A 17,893-nucleotide genomic window follows, 5' to 3' on the forward strand; every position below is an offset into this window, starting at 1 on the left:
GAAACTTTCCCAGAGTTCCTCCCAGCTCCCAGGGACCCGCGGAGGGGCCGCGGCGGGGCGGGGACTGGCTCGGCTCGGGGAGCGAGGGGCGGGCCCGCGGCCGCCTGGTGACGAGGACCCGCGGCGGCCTCCGCGGAGTCGCGGTCCAGCCAGCCCGGATCGGCGCCCCTCGCCGGTGCAGGGCCCCGCCGGCCTGCTCCTCCCGGGCGGCGCGCGCCTCTCCTGGCGGCGGCATCACCCCACTGCCTCCCGTTCCGCCCCAAAACGAGACCAGTGGTGGCGCCCCTGAAGCGCGCGTCCGCGGCAGCCCGCGGCCCGCTGGAGGCCTGATCCCCGGGCTCAGGGAAGCACGGCCTCTCCCCACGCCGGGCCTGGGGGTCCCGGTGTGCCCCCACGCGGGGCCGGGGCTGGGCCCATGGCGGACCCGCGGCGGCTCTGCAGGCTGGTGCAGGAGGGCCGGCTGGGCGCCCTGCGGGAGGAGCTACGGGGCGCGGGGCCCGCCCTCTGCCCGGGCCCGGCCGGGGACACCCTCCTTCACTGCGCCACCCGCCACGGGCGTCGGGACGTGCTGGCCTACCTGGTCGAGGCCTGGGACATGGACATCGAGGCCGCCAACCGAGACTACAAGCGGCCTCTGCACGAGGCTGCCTCCATGGGCCACCGGGACTGCGTGCAGTACCTGCTGGGCCGGGGAGCCGCGGTCGACTGCCTGAAGAAGGCCGACTGGTAGGTGGCGGGAGTTCCAGAAAGACGCCCCCCGCCCCCCTTCCCCGCAGAATAGGATTCCCGTGTACTTCGTCCGCCTCGACAGCATAGCTTCTCCCCCTTCCCCTATAGGGCAGATGACCTGCAGCGAACATTGTTCCTACCCTGTGGGGTTAACTCTTCCAATCTTCTGTTCCAAACTGCTTCCCTTGACTGAGCAGAGAACGGTATGGAATATGATCGAACAGATAGAATGGATCAAAGGATCCAACAGTGAATTGTGTGCACTGCATGTAGCATGAGCCCCAGAATGCGATGTTCTTCTGGGATCATCTAGCCAAATGATTACTTCACCAATGGCATTGTTTTGACTTTTTATTTTGAAATAGTTACAGGTTTCCAGGAGGTTGCAAAGATATGTTCAGGGAGGTCCCACGCGCCCTTCCCCCAGCCTCCCCAAAGTTAGCATCTTACACAGCTGCGATACAATAACAAAAGTAAGAAACTGACATTGCTACAATCAATATGCTTATTCAGATTTTACCAGTTATACATGCACTTGCGTGTGTGTGGCGATCTGTGATTTTCTCACGTGTGTAGCCTTGCTGCACAGTCAGGATTACTCACCATCACACAAACCGATTGCATTTTGTTAGATGGACATTGTTTTCGGTACTATGTGGGCCTCCTTAGAGGTTAGGAACATCTTAAGATTCATAGCATGATAAGGTTCGTGCCTGCAGACAGCCATATAGTTGAATAGAGTGCATCTCGCCCACGGGGGTGGGGGTGTAGGCCTGGTTATGTTTTGAGGGTTGCACTTTGGCTGTGACCACGCGCAAGACTGATTTTCTTGTGCTGCCAGTAAACTGGTCCAAAGATAGTTCCCAGAGGCATATTTCCTCGTATGCTCCTCAAAACAATTCTGTGGATAAGGAAATAGCCTCCCCCAAAAACCGTTAAAAGGGCAAGGTTCCTTGGATTCTGTATTTGGGAGGTGTCGTCACAGTGGGACAGTTTCGTGCATTGTCATCTTCCTGGCTTTCTGAAATACCTTCTGCCACGCTTTTCCCGTCATCCTGCCTTGCTCAAGACTCATTCCCTCTGTGAAGTTCTTCTTGAATGTTCCAGCCTTCATATATCAGGGTTTCTCCCTCTTAAGTTGTCATTTTCTGTCATTACCGCATGACCAAAGATACACATCTGTAGTGTTAGTAAATACTGTCATACCAACCTTAGAGGAGAGATCCTACATGAGACTTTAGAGGTCTTCTCGGTATAGTGAGCTCCCGCTGTGTGCCAGACACAGGTTCTAACTCTCAGAATAGGAGGTAAACAAGACCTTCCCCTGCTTTCCAGGAATCGTAGCTCATTTTGCAGATGAGAAACCAGAAGCTTGCGGAAGTGAAATGGCTTACCCCAAATCATTTATGTGGGAGAAGAGGAAGGCCGGAGCCGCCTCCCTCGATATTCATGTTACCCAACCCAGGTTCGTTTTTGCCCATCACCCAGAAAACCAAACACCAAGATGACAAGATGGCAGCAGAGGGAGGGTTTAATCATGGAGGAGCCAGGTGAGCAAACAGGAGAATGAGTCTCAAATCCGCTTCCCCAAAAATAGGGACTCAGGGATATTTATGGGGTGGGGGGCAAGGTGGTCGGAAATGTGGAGATAGATGACTGGAGGGGATGGGATTGGAGGGGAGGTAATTGATGAGCTGCGCAAGCGTAGTCAGATTTCATGGCTCTTCGTAGAACGCATGCTCACAAAATGGTGGCGTTAGCATGATCTGAGGGTAGAGTTTTTAGCCTCTTGTCGTCAAAAGGTTTCTTATCTGACATCTGCGTGGGCGCGGTTGATGGGTTGGTGGTCTCCACCTGTCTAAAGTGGACAAAGGGTTCTAATTCCTGAAAAACAGCTCAAACACCCGTTATCGTGGTGATCCAGGCTCCATCCCCAGGGAGATGTTATCTGTAGGAACGTGGTGGGAGTCAGACAGCATATTGCCTAAATAGGCGAGTTAACAGTGGGCGTGTGAACAACTAAAAACTATAGTCAGTAATTGCAAAAAAGAAAAAAAAACTCTAGTTCCTAGCTGCTTAATCATCAATGGCTAACTGTTTGCCTGTTTCATTAATAATAGTTCACTCTCTCATGATTGCGGACAGTCCATTCGGAAACTTACTGTAGTCACACTGTGTCATTTGCTTCACCAGTGTGTGCTCCTTGTGGCCAGACGCTGTGTCAAATGCTCTTCTTTAATTCCTTTTCAGCACAATTTAATTAATAAATGGTTACTGATTGAAGTCAATGGGATAAGTCCAGCAAAGTACCTCTTATGCAAGTGTTATTCAGGACAAACTGTCTCTGGTTTTGGTTAGCTCTGTCCCAATTCAGTGCCATACTGTAAACTAGTTCAGAAGCAGCTTTGCCTCCTCGGTATTTTCCTCCTGTGGGTGCACCTTCATCACCACCATTTTCCCCTCATTATTTCTCCCAGGGTCCTCACAGCAGGCAGAGAAGTTGCCAGTCTTCCTGCTTCCCAGACCCCTGAGTCCTCTCAGCTTCCCATCTCCCCCAAGGCTGTGCATTTTTCTAAAGACCTGGTCTCGCGCTTCTAATGTCTCGGCTGCCCTTCCATCTGACAGCTTGTCCTGCTTGGCCTCAGGACTCCTCTGATGATGGCCTGCACAAGGAAGAATCTCGGGGTGATCCAGGACCTTGTGGAACATGGTGCCAATCCGCTTCTGAAGAACAAAGACGGCTGGAACAGTTTCCACATTGCCAGCCGAGAAGGTGACCCCCTGATCCTCCAGTACTTGCTCACTGTCTGCCCGGCTGCCTGGAAGACAGAGAGCAAAATTGGGAGAACTCCTCTGCACACCGCAGGTATGGCCTGGAGCTCTGCAGGGTTGCCGGCGTGGGTGGGCTGACTGCCTTGCCCAGAACTGCAGAACATCATCGAGGTCGAGGCACCCACGGGGGGTATGGAGGGTTCTGGAAGATAGAGGGCAGAGGATAAGAGCAGCTTTGGGGTCTTTTGGCATGCAATTAGTTTCTAAAGCTACTGTAACTTGGCATTTAACGTGCTCTTCTCTGTTGTTCAGTTTTCATGTTTATCTGTCTTATTCTCCCCAGTTAGTTAGAGGGTAAGCTGGTTCCGTTCTCTACTAAGGAAGTCTTTGACCTCGGGCAAGAAACAGCCTCTTGAGCAAGTTTCCTCATCAGCAAAGTGATGATGGCATTGATGCCATTCCTCAGGGTGGGTGTTGGGCTTCCGGAGCATGATGTGTGGGAATCCCTCAGACAGTGCCTGACATGTGGTGAGCACAGAACAACCAGCTGCTGCTCCCTCCATAGTCATTTTCACATTGTTGTTATTAAAGGCAGGAGGAAATGAGATGCTGTTTTCTTACATCCTCAGCAGCAGCCCCCACAGTGCTGTCCACCTAAACAGATAGAGGGGCTTCTAACTCAATACCTGGGCTGAGTGCATGTGACTTGTCTAGTGACGATGTCAGATACAGATTTGGGGTACAGTCGTTGTTGTTTGGAGTAATTATCCTTAACTCTGAATTATCTATTCCTGGATTGTTTTAAATTAGTAAAAAGCAAAAGTCCTGTGGCATAAGATGAGATGGATGTTGAGGAGCTCAAGAGTCCAGATCCAGAAATTCAGAACATAATCTAGCCTTCTAGGTGGTACGTTGAATTAGAACACAGGGCTCTTCGTTTCTCTAGAAATCAATGCCTGTGACATGGTATAATGTAGGAAATAGGCATGTAATTATTCTAGCCACAGTGGGCACGTGGGGACCAAGAAATCCTTTGTAAAACTTTGCAAGTGAGTAGAATACTTTTCTCCGCTCATAATCATTTGACCAGCTCCCCTTCTCTTCCAGAGAAACAGTCAGCACCCAGCCATTCTCAGAAAACGGTGGAGAACACATCGTCGAAATCTTTATCACTGAGTGTAGTTATTTTTAGTAGGAGAATCAAATCCCTAGTTATTTTGTTGTGGATTACTGTTAAAATGTTTTACGTTTCCTCAGCAAGAACTGACTGGCCCTAGGGATTTGTTACACCTAAATGAGGAGATAGGTTTAGGATCGAAAATTTGCTGTGAAAGTGCTCACAAAGACAAGGTAATCAGGTGTTAGCTGTGTACCTGTTAAGTGACAACATCATTCTTTACCACTTGTCCTGCTAAATCCTTATTTTCCTGGGGTGGTAACAGTATACCTAACTTACTCCTTCCTGTAAGTCGTGGCTAAAAGGATGGGGCAGAGAGAGGTTCCAGGAGGAGACACGCATTTTATACACGCACTAAAAGCTCTAATTCTCAATTCTCTTCTCCCAGCGATGCATGGCTGTTTAGAGGCAGTACAGGTGCTTCTTCGGAGGTAAGAACAAAACAACAAGTAGAGGAAAATAATTTGCTAATTGTGACAGTTGATAATCTGTGCTACATAAAGAGCTCAGGCAAATTACTCGGAAAGAAACTGAGGTACCAAAAGGACATGAACAAAGGACGTAAGTGAGTAACTCAAAGACGGTAAAACAAAAATGGCCCAACGAGCATGAAGAAAAATCATCCATTTCACCATTCACTCAACAAATATTTAGATATTAATTCAGTGCCTAATAGAAAGGAAGCACGTACTAGATGCAGAGCCAGCCACAGAAACGAGACGTGGTTCCCCGCTTCCGGAGCTCCCAGACTGCAGGGAAGACAGGCCCCCACGGAAGTCAGGAGTCTGATGAGTGTGCCAGGAGCCGCGGGACCCCGACAGGAGCATGAGACAGGAAGACCCAGCTTGGCCCGGGAGTGAGGAATCTCAGCCTCAGTGATCCTTCAGCTGTGGCCTGACGAGGCTGAGTGCAGGAGGCAGGGGCCGTTTCAGACAGAGCTAACAGTACCCCTAAGTGCTTGGCCAGGGAAAGGCACACTGCGTGTGAGAAACTGGAAGAGGTTCAGTATGTGCTGAAGACTCAAGAGCGAAGGGGAGAGCAGGGCGCCATGAGGCTGCGGAGGGAGGCCAGAATTAGGTCAGGTGGGACACTAGACCCTGTGAAGGATTTTACACTTGATTCTGAGCATATACGATGCCATGAAGGGTTTTAAACGGGGGTGTGGTAATAAGAAATTTGTGCTTTTCAAAGATCCTTTGGTTGCTAAATAGACAGTGGATTGGAGGGGAAGCAGGAGTGGGTGCTGTGGCAGTTGAACGGGAGAGGGATAACAGTAGCTGGACTAAGAACCTGACTGTCGGGATGAGAAAGATACTGAAGAAGTGGAAGCAGCAGATCTAGGTGAGTAATTCGATAAAGCGGATGAGGGAGAAGGAGGAGTCAAGGATGGCTTCCAGGTTTCTCCCTTTGGCAACCAGTGATGGCGCGGGCGCTGTTTCTTGAGATAGAGAACACTGGACGAGCAGCAGGGTTTGGGGGCAAACATGATAATTTCACTTTGGGACATGCTGAGTTGCACGTACCTCTGAGTCGTTCAAGCAAAGGTGTCAGGTGGGCAGTTAGAGACACACTTCTGAAGCCCAGTGGAGAGGTGTGGGCCGAGACACAAATGTGGGTTTCATCGACACGGAAATGACAGTTGACTCCGTAGGAGTGAAAGAGATTACCCGAGGGGACAATGTACAGTAAGAAGAGAAGAGGGCCTGACGCAGGGCCCTGAAAGCACAGCTTACGTGTGGGCCCTGCCTGCCGACGGTTGGAACACTCTTTTAGGCAAACTCCTAAATATTCATTCATTCAACAGATACTTTTTAAGCACCTCCCGTGTGTTAGGTGCTGGGTGACAAGCACAACAAACGTGGTCCTTTCCCTCACGGCCTCTAGGCGGGTGTGGAAGCCACGTGTCGACAAGCAGTCACAGAAATAAATACCATAAAATTACAGACGTTAGTAGTTCTACAAAGGAAAAGAACGCCATGCCATGAGGGAACGAAGGTCGTACAGTAGATGAGGGAGAAGACAGGGCTCTGTGAGGTCGCAGGGAAGCTGCAAGGTGAAGGATGAGTTGGAGTTTGTCAAAGGAAGAATAGAGAAATCAGGTCCCGAGCAGAGGGAATCAGCAAGTGCCAAGGCAGCAAAGAGCTGGGCAACTGAAGGAGCAGAAGAAGGGAGGACAGGAAGAAGGAAGGAAGGAGAGAAAGTAGGTTGTGGGTGCCCAGGGAAGAGGGTCCCCGAGGAACCTGGAGAGCTAAGTAGGTGCCACGTTATCCTGATGGTTAGAGGTCATGTTGCGGTTTTAGACTTTATCCTTTGCAACTGGAGAGTAGTTCCAGGTTTTCAGGAGGAGTGGCTGTCCTCAAATTCACGTGGTGAGAAGCTTGCTCTGGTGGCAGTGAGGATGGCTTAGCAAGGCAGGAGCCTCAGTGAGCACAACCATTAGGAGGCTGTTGTCTATTGACTTGGTCATAAGGGTGAAAGCAGAGATGGAGAGAAGGGTACGGTTTTTTGAAATATTTTGGATATAGAATTGAGAGATTTTGGTAATAGGCATGAGAAGCTGGACCGATGATGAAGGCTGGAGGAGGGGCTGATGGGGAAGAGCGGCGCACTCCTGAAGAGCTCAGGTCAGATACTGAGGGCAAGATACTGATGGGGCAAGAGGGAGAGTCGCAGGTTTTCACAGATCGTTTGTAAGGTGTGTTGTGGACTGCAGGTGGGCAAGACTCCACTGTGCATGGATTTGAAGCAGTGACTTTCCTCAGCTCTGGTGTGTTGGATTTGGGCTCTAGGTGCCAGTATGAACCCAACTGCAGAGACAAGTGTGGACTCACACCCTTTATGGACGCGATTCAGTGTGGTCACATCAACGTAGCCAGGCTGCTCCTGGAAGAACATAAGGTATAGCGATGGTTTGGTTTTATTCCTTTGGGTCTTCCTACAAGTTTTACATCATAGAATAAACAGAAAGCATAGGTATTCAGACCTTGGGTTCAAATCCCAGCTCTGCCACAGGGACCTCTTGTGGGACCCCTTGATCTCTTTAAGCATCAGTGCTCCCATCTGTAAGGTGGAGACACATTTAATTTTCTTCAGAGGGTTACCATAAGGATTAAATAAGATAATGCACATAAAGCAGTTAGCAAAGTCAGGATTCCATAAACAGCAGCCGTTTGATAGCACTGATAACCACAAGCTCTCCCCACGCAGTACGCTTTTGGTACTTCAGCATAGAGCATTGACTCTTAACCTTTGTTTTGGTTACAAAGTCCTCTGAGAATCTTACATAAGCTATGTATCATCTGCCCAGAAAAACATACATAGATGACAAAGCTTTGGCAAAAGATCAGAAGGTCCATGGCGCAGGTTTCTCTGCGCCTTATTTTTGTTCCTCTCTCTCCCCAACCTGCTAGGCTTGCGTTTCTGCTGAGGATTCCCTGGGGGCCCAGGCTATCCACAGGGCAGCAGTCACCGGGCAGAACGAAGCCATCCGGTTCTTGGTCTCTGAACTTGGCGTTGACGTAGATGTGAGAGCAGCATCGACCCGCCTCACGGCACTTCATTATGCAGCTAAGGTTTGTTTCTTTTCGTCACGGCGTCCCTGCTCCCTTAGGCTTGCCTCACCCCACTGATGAGTAGCTCCAGAGTTCTGTTTCTTTGGCTTCAACTCTGTGGAGGAAAGAAATCACCCATGATATACTCCTGAAATGTTTGTGATTCTGAAGCCCTGTGTCCCTTTAAGGAGAAAACTGCCTTTATTTTTCCTAGGTAAAAACTGAGAAAAACCCTTTACTCCATATATTGCCTGGGCTTTATGTCTGTCCGTTCCCCACCCCCCACCACTACCTTTTTTTTTGTTTTCAGGAATGTTATTTGAAGCCATAAAAATCCATTGTATAAAATTTCTAGCTCTTTATCCTTATACTGGATTTCAGAAGTTAAGATTTCTTTAACTGAGGCAAGGAAATTGCATTTACTGGACTCTCCGATGTATAAAATATTTAAGACATGCAAAAAGTTTTCCCTAGAAAAGTAGCCGCTTGCGCCCTCCTGTTTTAAATGCCAGGAGTCTTTTGTGGATTATCTTTAACACGGTTAGCTACCTACCTTTACTTAGTTTTCTTAGCAACAGAAATAAGTATTTTTCTGGTGAGCTACACTCCTGCCTGCGTTCCCCCCGTGAGAAAGTGGATAGATAGATGAGGCTGGGCTGAGAGTGTGGCATGTGGCCGCAGGGGGAGAAAAGCTAGCGGCTTCACCCACAGGAGAAGTGAACCTGCGATTGATTTTAGTCTCACCGCATCCTAATGGACTAACTGGCTAGACAGAAAGTCCATAAATTGCCTTATAAATGGTGATGCTAGCTGTGATAAAAATCCCATCCAGGAGAGCCTGCAGTCTTCTCTAGTTTGTCTCTGCCCTAAAGACTTCAGCAAAGAGTATGTTTGCTTGGGAGGGTTTGGACTTGTGTGTTCTGTACAAATCACAAGATTTATACTCAGTGCACTCAAGAAAACCCAACTGTATTAGTCAATAAATTGGCTTACAAAGTTGATCTTCTATATTCTAATGACTAAATGTCACCAAAATCTTTATTTATTGATTTTTACTGAAATTTGAGAGTGATATAACATGTCTTCCTTTAGATATGAAAATTCAGTTTTAGCAATTGTGTTTTAGAAAAAGTGCCTAATATGCATTAGAGTTTGCGTTTAAAGCTTTGCTTTTGTCCTCGTCGCAGCGATAACAAGTTTGTTTCAACACTCAGGAAGGTCACGTAAGCACAGTTCAGATGCTCTTATCCTTGGGTGCTGACATCAACGCTAAAGATGCAAGAAGTCGATCAGGTACGCCCTCATTTTACATGGGCCTTGGAAATTGTTAGTAAACCGAGTAGAAACAGTACGTGGACCTTAATATTAAAACCGTTGGTTTAGTACTAGTCCTCTAGTAGCTCAGCCAGCTTTTCTTTAAAATAACGTCTGTTCTGTTGGCAAAGCTATAGAAATATTGCTGGTGCCATAGCAATCATGATGACTACTATTCACTACTACTGCTGTTATTGTCGTTTTTATTATTTTAAGCCACAACAATATATGTGACATAAAAGCACTTTATCTTAATCCATGATGACGCCAGCTATCCGGGTGTTATATAGATTCTTCATAGATCGTCTCTGTTTAGAGCGTATTTCGAAACTATAATCACTATAATTTTTTAAGTTTAGGGCTCAGAAAGATATTTTCAGAGCTAATTGTTTAGACTTACCCTTTAGAATAAACCCTCTCGTTATCATTCTGTGCGCCAGTGGCCACCTTGCAAGGGTCTAGTGGGATCGCACAGATAACCAGCTGCTCGCCATGGGGCTGCAGAGGGCAGTCACTGAGTCCAGGGACACAAGACTGTCTCCTAAAGATGGGGCAGGACCCGGGACCTTGGGGCCCGCAGCACGCTGGAAACCTGCTCTAACTTCTAACCAGAATGGGTTAGCGTTTTTCCTAAAATGTCAGCACTTTTTCTTTTTGTCACATCATTCTTATTCGTGGTGATATTTTTACTCACACAGAGAATTCACGAAACTTTGAGAATGTTTTCTGTGCCATGTGAAGTCTCCGATTCTCATTCTTGCTTTGTTGCTTCAGACAAGTCTCTTACATCCTCTCCCATTGGTTTTATTATTTTTAAAACCATTTCAGTCCCAGTCAGGTTAAAAGGAGAAATATTTTGATCCCATATAGGCAGTCATAAGGATAAATTATGGAAATATAAGATCTGTATAATTGAAAGAGCCAGTGTTTTTATTAGGAGCAACGTACTTACTAGGTCATTATTGTGTTGGGGTCATGCACTGAGTTCCTGTGGCTTCTCTCTCCCTCTGCTCAGCCCTGCACTTGGCCTGCGCAGGGCAGCACGTGGCTTGTGTCGAGTTTCTCCTGCAGTCTGGGCTGAGAGACTCCGCAGACATCACGGGCACCCTGGCTCAGCAGCTCACACGGAGCGCAGACATCCTCCATTGCTTCGACCACAGTGTGACGACGTGAGGGTGTTTCTAAAGGAAGACAGTGCCGCGTGTGGTAACTGCCATCCTGCTGCTTAAGTCGTTACCAGATTCAGTGAAGTTAGGTCAGTAGCCAGTGTTTTCTGCCTTCCTTCACTCTGCCCTCTCCACTCAGTTGAGAATTCCCAGAGATGGGGGGGCTGGCTTCCCAGCTGTGTGACTGGCACAGTGTGAGATCTTGAGCACAATCGGAATCTTCCCATAGGCTGTATTTCACTTTCCTACTCTTCAGATGGGATTAGATGATGTCTGTGAGGTCAGTGTCTGGACTCCTTAGAATAGCACGTAATGTGCATGAATATGATGTGTACATATTTTTATATGTGTGTGTGTATATATATGAAATGTTTTATAATAAATATATGGCAAGGCAATGATAACATTAAAAGTAGAAGAAACTGCTGTTAGCTGTTTACTTTCTTCTTTCATATGCTTTTTTCTTGGCCATTACAATGGTTTAACTTTTGGTTTTGTAGTTGGGAAGGAAGTGCTTATAATCTGTTGACACAGACATTTATAAGGAGTTAATGAAAATGTTTCTATATTTTAAGCACTGCTAGTTAAGCTATAATGTTTTAATCTTGAGGATTCTTTATCTTTTGTGTGTGTGTGTGTGTGAGAAAGATTGGTCCAGAGCTAACATCTGTGCCAATCTACCTCTATGTTATGTGGGATGTCGCCATAGTGTGGCTTGACGAGTGGTGCTAGGTCTGCACCCAGGATCCAAACCTACGAACCCTGGGCCTCCAAAGCAGAGCGTACAAACTTAACCACTATGCCACCAAGGTGGCCCCGAGACTTATTTTTCTTAATAGACAAGTTCTGTATGGGCTGTTTTCAGGTAATAAATAGGTCTAAAAGATGCATTCAAGGGCCAGCCCTGATGGCCTGGTGGTTAAAGTTCTGCATGCTCCACTTTGGCAGCCTGGGTTCAGTTCTTTGGCGCAGAACCACACCACTCGACTGTCAGTAGCCATGGTGTGGTGGTCCTCACATAGAAGAAGTGGAAGGACTAACAACCAGAATATACAGCTATGTACTGGGGCTTTGGGGAGGAAGAAAAGAAAAAGGAAGATTGGCAACAGATGTTAGCTCAGAGCACATCTTTCCCAGCAAGAAGAAATAAATAAAATACTCATTCAAAACAAACAGTGCATCTAAGATATCTTCTGAACTTTTCCATTACCTCAGTTGAAGAAAGGGTGTGGTCTTAAACACAAGGGTCACAGCTCCTGTCCTGTGCCACCTGCCTATGAAGCCTGTGATTGTTAAGGAATGAACATTTGCGTAACTGTAAAAAATTTTGCATCAGCTTAAATTGCAAGATTGAAGATAGGATGAGTCCTCAGGCATTTGGATTCTTCTCTTTTTCTTTGATCATTTTCTTTGAATTGCAAAGAATAATTATTAGTTCAAGTCAGTCTCTTAAAAAAATTGTATGCATCAATCACAAGCAAGACTTAATCCGCTTGCTCAGTGCAATTCGGTAAGAAATTTACACACCCACCTGTTCTCAGCATCGTACTGCGCTGGGTAAATAGCAAGAATTTCCACTTCGTCATTATTCCCAGATGGTGCTGGCTGATCCTATCCCTGACAGCCACACACGTGTTCCGGTAGAAGCACAGCTTGGTTATATAATCCTGTCTTGTGACCTCTAAATCACATGCTCTGCGTCTGCACCCATTCGAGCTGCGGTTACCATCCTCCTGTTGTTTCAGACATGTCTTTGTGTTGCTGCCCTGCGGGTCTGAAGGAGGTGCCGTTATGTGGAGCTCCAGGTGTGCAGGTGGGATGGAAGGATCGGGTGGTGCGGGCTTTCTCTGCCCCTCAGCACACACCTGAATCAGCTTTTTATTTGCCATGACTACATGCAAGGTCCGGTCACATCTGTAGTGTTGCTCCCGCCGAACAAACTAGCGGGGGTTGTGGTCTCTCGGTTACACTTTTCTTCCCCAGGGGTTCTGGATTTGAGAAGCCTGTGGAGAGTAGACCATGGCTCCTCGATGCTGCTGCTGAAACTGCTCAAAAGCCGGAGATGGCAGTAATGATGACATTAATTATGGCAAAGATGGTAATTTATGACTGTAATAGTGAGATATTAAGAGTACTAATGATGGGGACGGCCCTCTGGCACGCTTCACTTTGGCGGCCTGGGTTTTCACTGGTTTGGATCCCGGGTGCAGACATGACACTGCTCATCAAGCATGCTGAGGCAGCGTCCCACATAGCAGAGCCAGAGGCACTCACAACTAGGATATACAGCTATGTACTGGGGGAGCTTTGGGGAGAAGAAGAAGAAGAAGAAAAAAGAAGATTGGCAACAGGTGTTAGCTCAGGTGCCAACCTTTGAAAAAAAGGAATGCTAATGACAGTAGTGATAATTAGTATTATTCCCTAACTTCCTAATTATAGGTACTTTTCTCAGTTCCTTTAGGTCTTATTTAAAAGTCTCCTCGGGGAGGCCCTCGAAGCTCACTTGGTCTGAAGTTTCATTCCTTCCTCCAGCATTTTGTATCTCCTTTCCCAGCTTGTTTATTCTCCTTAGCATTTACCACTATCAGATAGGCTATACATTTTGAGTTATTTATTTTGTTTACTGTTTGTGTCCCCCACTAGAATGTAAGGTCCTTGAGCAGGGACTTCTGTCTCTCTTGATCATTTACCACGTCTGCAGGGCCCAGAACAGTGCCTGGCATATGGCAAGGTTTGAAATTATTAGATGGTCAATGAGTGAGTGATAATAGTTTAGGTTTCTTGAACACTTACTGTATCCTAGATACTGTGCTGAATGCCTCACCTAGACGGCCTCATTTCACCCCTTGACTCTTGCCCCATGCAGCCCCTCCTAATTATTACTCTGTCTCAAGCATCTTCTCTCATCCAGACTTCTTTGGAGAAGCGCCTACACTTGGTTCCTCAGCTCCCAGGCAGTGCTCTCCCCGCTGCTGTCCGGCTTCCTCGCTGCTGCTGTGCGCAGACTGTTCTCTAGTCGGTTACCAGTGACTTCCTGATCACCGGATCAAGCAATATAATTTTAGCCCTTATGTTACTGATCTTTTCAGTTCAGTTGTCCGTCACTCCCACCTTCTGGAAGCTCATTTCTTGTCACCTCTGGTGACACCTCCTGGGTCTTTCTTTCTGATGTTTCCTTTTTTGTCCCCATGATGAGCGTGTTCAGGCCTGTCCCGTGAGTGCTAACATGCCTGCTTTTGTCACCCACTCACTGCTCTCCTTATTCTGTGTACACTCCCAAAGCCACCCCCTCCATTCTGCTCACTCCGCCTGCACCCTGATGTTTGTAGCACCCCAGTCTCTCTCTAACCCTTGTTTTATTCTGCCTGCTCTATGTTTTTGCATGGACATCTAAGGCCATCCCACATTCAGTTTATTCAAAACCTAGCTTTCCCCATAACCTGCTTACTATATGTCTGTATTCTCAGCCCAGTGGATGACACCGCAGTTCAGCCAGTGACCCAAGCTGCAAACCAGGGATCCAGCGCTCTTCTTCCGGCAGGAAGCTCCGCTCCCTGCCTGCTGTGACTCCCTGGTCCGAGCCCTCAGGTGCTCATCCGGACCACGACTGCAGCAGCCTCCTAACTGTTCTCCTGCTCCCTGTCTTGTCCTCCTCAGATCCATCCTCCACGTAGCTGTCAGCTCTCACTAACGTGACCAAGGCACCGACTGCTGACGGGGCCTTGCCGTGCTTCCCCTCCCAGGGAACACACGGGCACGTTCACCAGGGTTTCCGGTGCCTTGACCAAGACCTGCTTTCACAGGGGCTTTTGGCTGGTTCCGAAAGCACACCTGATCCACAGTGGGCATGTGTTCCTAAGATCGACCAGGGCAGAAGCCTCTGGAAAGAGATACAAATAGGTGAGAATTGCAATCATTGGAAAATAGCGAGGCCTAACATATTACCAAAAAAAGTTACGCCAGAAAGTATTTACAAGACAAAATAGGAAAGGAATTACAAAATGGGAAAGAAATTACAAAACTCAGACCAAAAAAAAGAGAACTGTATGTGAAGGGAGCTCAGGTAATAAAGAGGAAGGGCAGGCCCTAAGTGTGACTGTGACGTTGCTGGGACTCGCCAGCAGGGGGCAGGCCAGAGCAGCGACCCTTTTATTGGCATAGTGTTTTGGATTTTTAAAAATTTTATTATTTATTTATTTATTCTTTGTTTTTAATTTTCCTTCTTCTCCCCAAAGGCCCCCAGTACATAGTTATGTATTCTGGTTGTGGGTCCTTCTGGTTGTGCCATGTGGGACGCCGCCTCAACATGGCCTGATGAGTGGTGCCATGTCTGTGCCCAGGATCTGAACTGGTGAAATCCTGGGCCGCCAAAGCAGGGCACGCAAACTTAACCACTCGGCCAGGGGGCCGACCCAGCCCCTTCACATAGTGTTTTTTTAAGATTCATTGTAAAACAGAAAAGTAAAGGAGAAAACAAAAATAACCTATAATTCCACTAACCAAAAAGAACCACTCTTATTTCCTCCTAGATTTTTTATATGTATGTAGTTGAGATGATGCTATTTATGCAGTTTTTACCCTGACTTTATATCACAGGCATATCATAATGCTCTTCAAAACTTCGTGAACTTTTATTTTAATCACTCTCTAATGCTCCATCGTATTCTTTTTGTTTTTTTCTGCTTTATCTCCCCAAATCCATGGTACATAGTTGTGTATTTTAGTTGCAGGTCCTTCCAGTTGTGGCATATGGGACGCCGTCTCAACGTGGCCTGATGAGCAGTGCCATGTCCGCGCCCAGGATCCGAACCAGCGAAACCCTGGGCCGCCGCAGCGGAGCACGCGAACTTAACCACTCAGTCACGGGGCCAGCCCCTCCATCATATTCTTGTCCATGTTTATCCTCATGTTGTCATTTTTCGGTTATTTTGTTTTGTTAAGATAAGATGTAGATAGGATATCTCTGAAGCTTTGTCACATTCGACTGGAAGCAAAGGCTGCTGGATCTGATGGCCAGAAGGTCAGCCTGGGCTAGGGGTGGAGACTGTGGCGGCCTGAACAGGTCCGTGCTCTGTTGGATGTGTTGAGTGTGAAGAGAAAGAAAGACATGAGGAAGTAGTTTGATGCGGTAGATTTTTTAGAGTGTATGTTTACACATGTGGGGCAGGATCCAGTGGTGGGGAGAAAACCGGAGCAGAGAGGGGGAAGGCTCATTGATGAGCGGGTCCTGCGGGAGACGGGGGAAGAGGCACTGACAGCCCTCGGGGAGGCTGAGCTCTCGAATGCAGAGGAAGATGTAGAAAGGAAGAAAGGATGGCGATCAAGAGAAAGTTTCCGTGGAACCCGCGTCCTCGTCTCATTTACAACACCAGTATTTGGAGCTGTGGGGTTGGCGGAACATGTATGTTACATTTTCTATGATAAAATAATGTTAACCTACATTTGGTAGCCTTTAGGCTTTTTATAAGCCAGCAAGGGTGTGGAGTGAACCATTAGAAACAGTGATGTGATTTTTATTGAGAAGAAACGAGGTGAAAGTGAGGGCTGGCCTCCGACCTCAGCTGTGACTGAGGGTTAGCTTAGCGTGTGTGACGAAGGCCTGTCTTAGAGTGTCCCCAGAGTTTTAGCTCCTGTGACCATCCCCGAGCGAGGGACTTGACTTGATAACACGGACAGGCGGTGGCGTTCCTGAGAAACACCAGGACCAGTTACATCTTTAGCTCCCCAGGTTCTGCCACGGCGTGTTTTCTGGCCTGAACATATCAACCTGAGCCTAAGTGCAGACACTTCAGCCAGCCTCCTGGTTAAGCTATGTCGTTTTTTTCCTCTTCCGAGTCTCCAGAAGGCCCAGAACATACTCTGGGGTCAGTGGTTTCGTGGGGGCACTTGAAACAACATAAACAATACAGTGATGGTGATGAACTCTGGGTGGGGTGTACCGCTTCAGATGTCTTCACTGAGCAGAGAGGCAGCAGAGCTTTGCTACCAGCACAGACTCCGGAATCAGACATCCTGGATTCAGACACTCTCTGTGTGACCTGGGAGTTCATTCTGGTTCCTCTAAGCCTTAGCTTTCTCGCCTCTAAAGTGAAAGTCCTGCCACCCACCACAGAGGAACCTGTCACAAGGATTAAACGAGAGAACCCGTGTCTGTTCATTCAGCAAGTGTTTGTGAACACCTCTGTGCCTGGCCCTGAACAGCCTAGACGAAAACTTCAGACTTGTAGCTGGAGAGACAGACCGTAAGAACTGGCTGTGAGGGGCTGGCCCGGTGGTGTAGTGGCTAAGTTTGCGTGCTCCGGTTTGGCGGCCTGGGGTTCACAGGTTCAGATCCCTGGCATGGACCTGTGTACCACTTTTCAAGCCATGCTGTGGCAGCATCCCACATAAAATAGAGGAAGATGGACACAGATGTTAGCTCAGGGCCAATCTTCCTCACACACACACACACAAAACAAAAACTGGCTCGGTGTGTGAAGCATTAGATGGTGATGAGCGCTGGGAAGAAGATACAGCAGGGAGGGGCAGGGGGCAGAGCCGGGCAGGGGACTCGTGGTGCCACCCAAGCACAGAAGCACATACGCTGTGAGGGGAGGGCGGGCGGCCCTCTGGGTGGACATTCCAGGCAGCGCCGGCGCAGTGGCACAAGCCTGAGGAGGCCATGCATCTGCCGTGTGAGAGGAAGGGGAAGGAAGCCACTGTGGCCACAAGTGAGTAAGCGAGGCGGGAGGGTGGGACGCGAGGCAGAAAGGTGGGTTGGGGGGCCGGGTCACGCAGGCCCTTTGGGGCCTTTTCACTCGGGGAGAAGGAGGAGGCCATATGTGAGTTTTGAGCAGAAGAGTGATTAAATCAGACCCGGCTTTTAACAGGGTCATTCTGAGTGTTGGGTGGAAGCAAAGAGCCCAGTTAGGAGGCCATTGCTACACTTTATGTGAGATGTGATGGGAACTTGGACCAGGGTGATGGGGCAGAGGTGGGAGAAGGTATAGGGTGTGTTTTGAAGGTAAATCGACAGGATTTGGATGCTAGGTGTGAGAGAAATAGAAAAAGTGCAATCTCCAGGCCTGAGCATACGGAAGAATAGAATTGCCACTTACTGGGTCATGACAGACAGTGGGGAGCAAGCTGTCGGGGAAGGTCAGGGGTTTGGGTTCAGACGTTTGTTGAGTGAATTGCCCATTAGA

The 17,893-nt window shown here is 48.1% G+C and overlaps 1 protein-coding gene across 8 annotated transcripts; it reads left to right on the forward strand.

Annotated features, from left to right (window-relative positions):
- The first annotated feature begins 268 nt into the window (after positions 1 to 268).
- Positions 269 to 16,150, forward strand: ANKRD16 (ankyrin repeat domain 16). Of its 8 annotated transcripts, none has more exons than XR_011535157.1 (10): positions 269 to 726; positions 3,375 to 3,595; positions 5,067 to 5,109; positions 7,468 to 7,576; positions 8,089 to 8,250; positions 9,444 to 9,522; positions 10,559 to 10,798; positions 12,455 to 12,522; positions 12,693 to 12,807; positions 15,434 to 16,150. XR_011535157.1 is itself a non-coding variant. In XM_070601895.1 (8 exons), exons 2-8 carry the CDS (start codon positions 2,086 to 2,088, stop codon positions 10,714 to 10,716), a joined length of 966 nt encoding a protein of 321 aa, XP_070457996.1. In that variant the 5' UTR covers positions 515 to 726; positions 2,065 to 2,085; the 3' UTR covers positions 10,717 to 11,135. The 8 variants fall into 8 exon arrangements, 3 of the variants coding, with proteins under 3 accessions (XP_008515106.1, XP_008515107.1, XP_070457996.1); XR_544379.2 differs by having other exon boundaries at positions 12,455 to 12,514; XR_011535160.1 differs by lacking the exon at positions 12,693 to 12,807.
- Positions 16,151 to 17,893: the final 1,743 nt, after the last annotated feature.

This window comes from Equus przewalskii, chromosome 30, assembly GCF_037783145.1.
Source record: "Equus przewalskii isolate Varuska chromosome 30, EquPr2, whole genome shotgun sequence".
Taxonomy (NCBI): domain Eukaryota; kingdom Metazoa; phylum Chordata; class Mammalia; order Perissodactyla; family Equidae; genus Equus; species Equus przewalskii.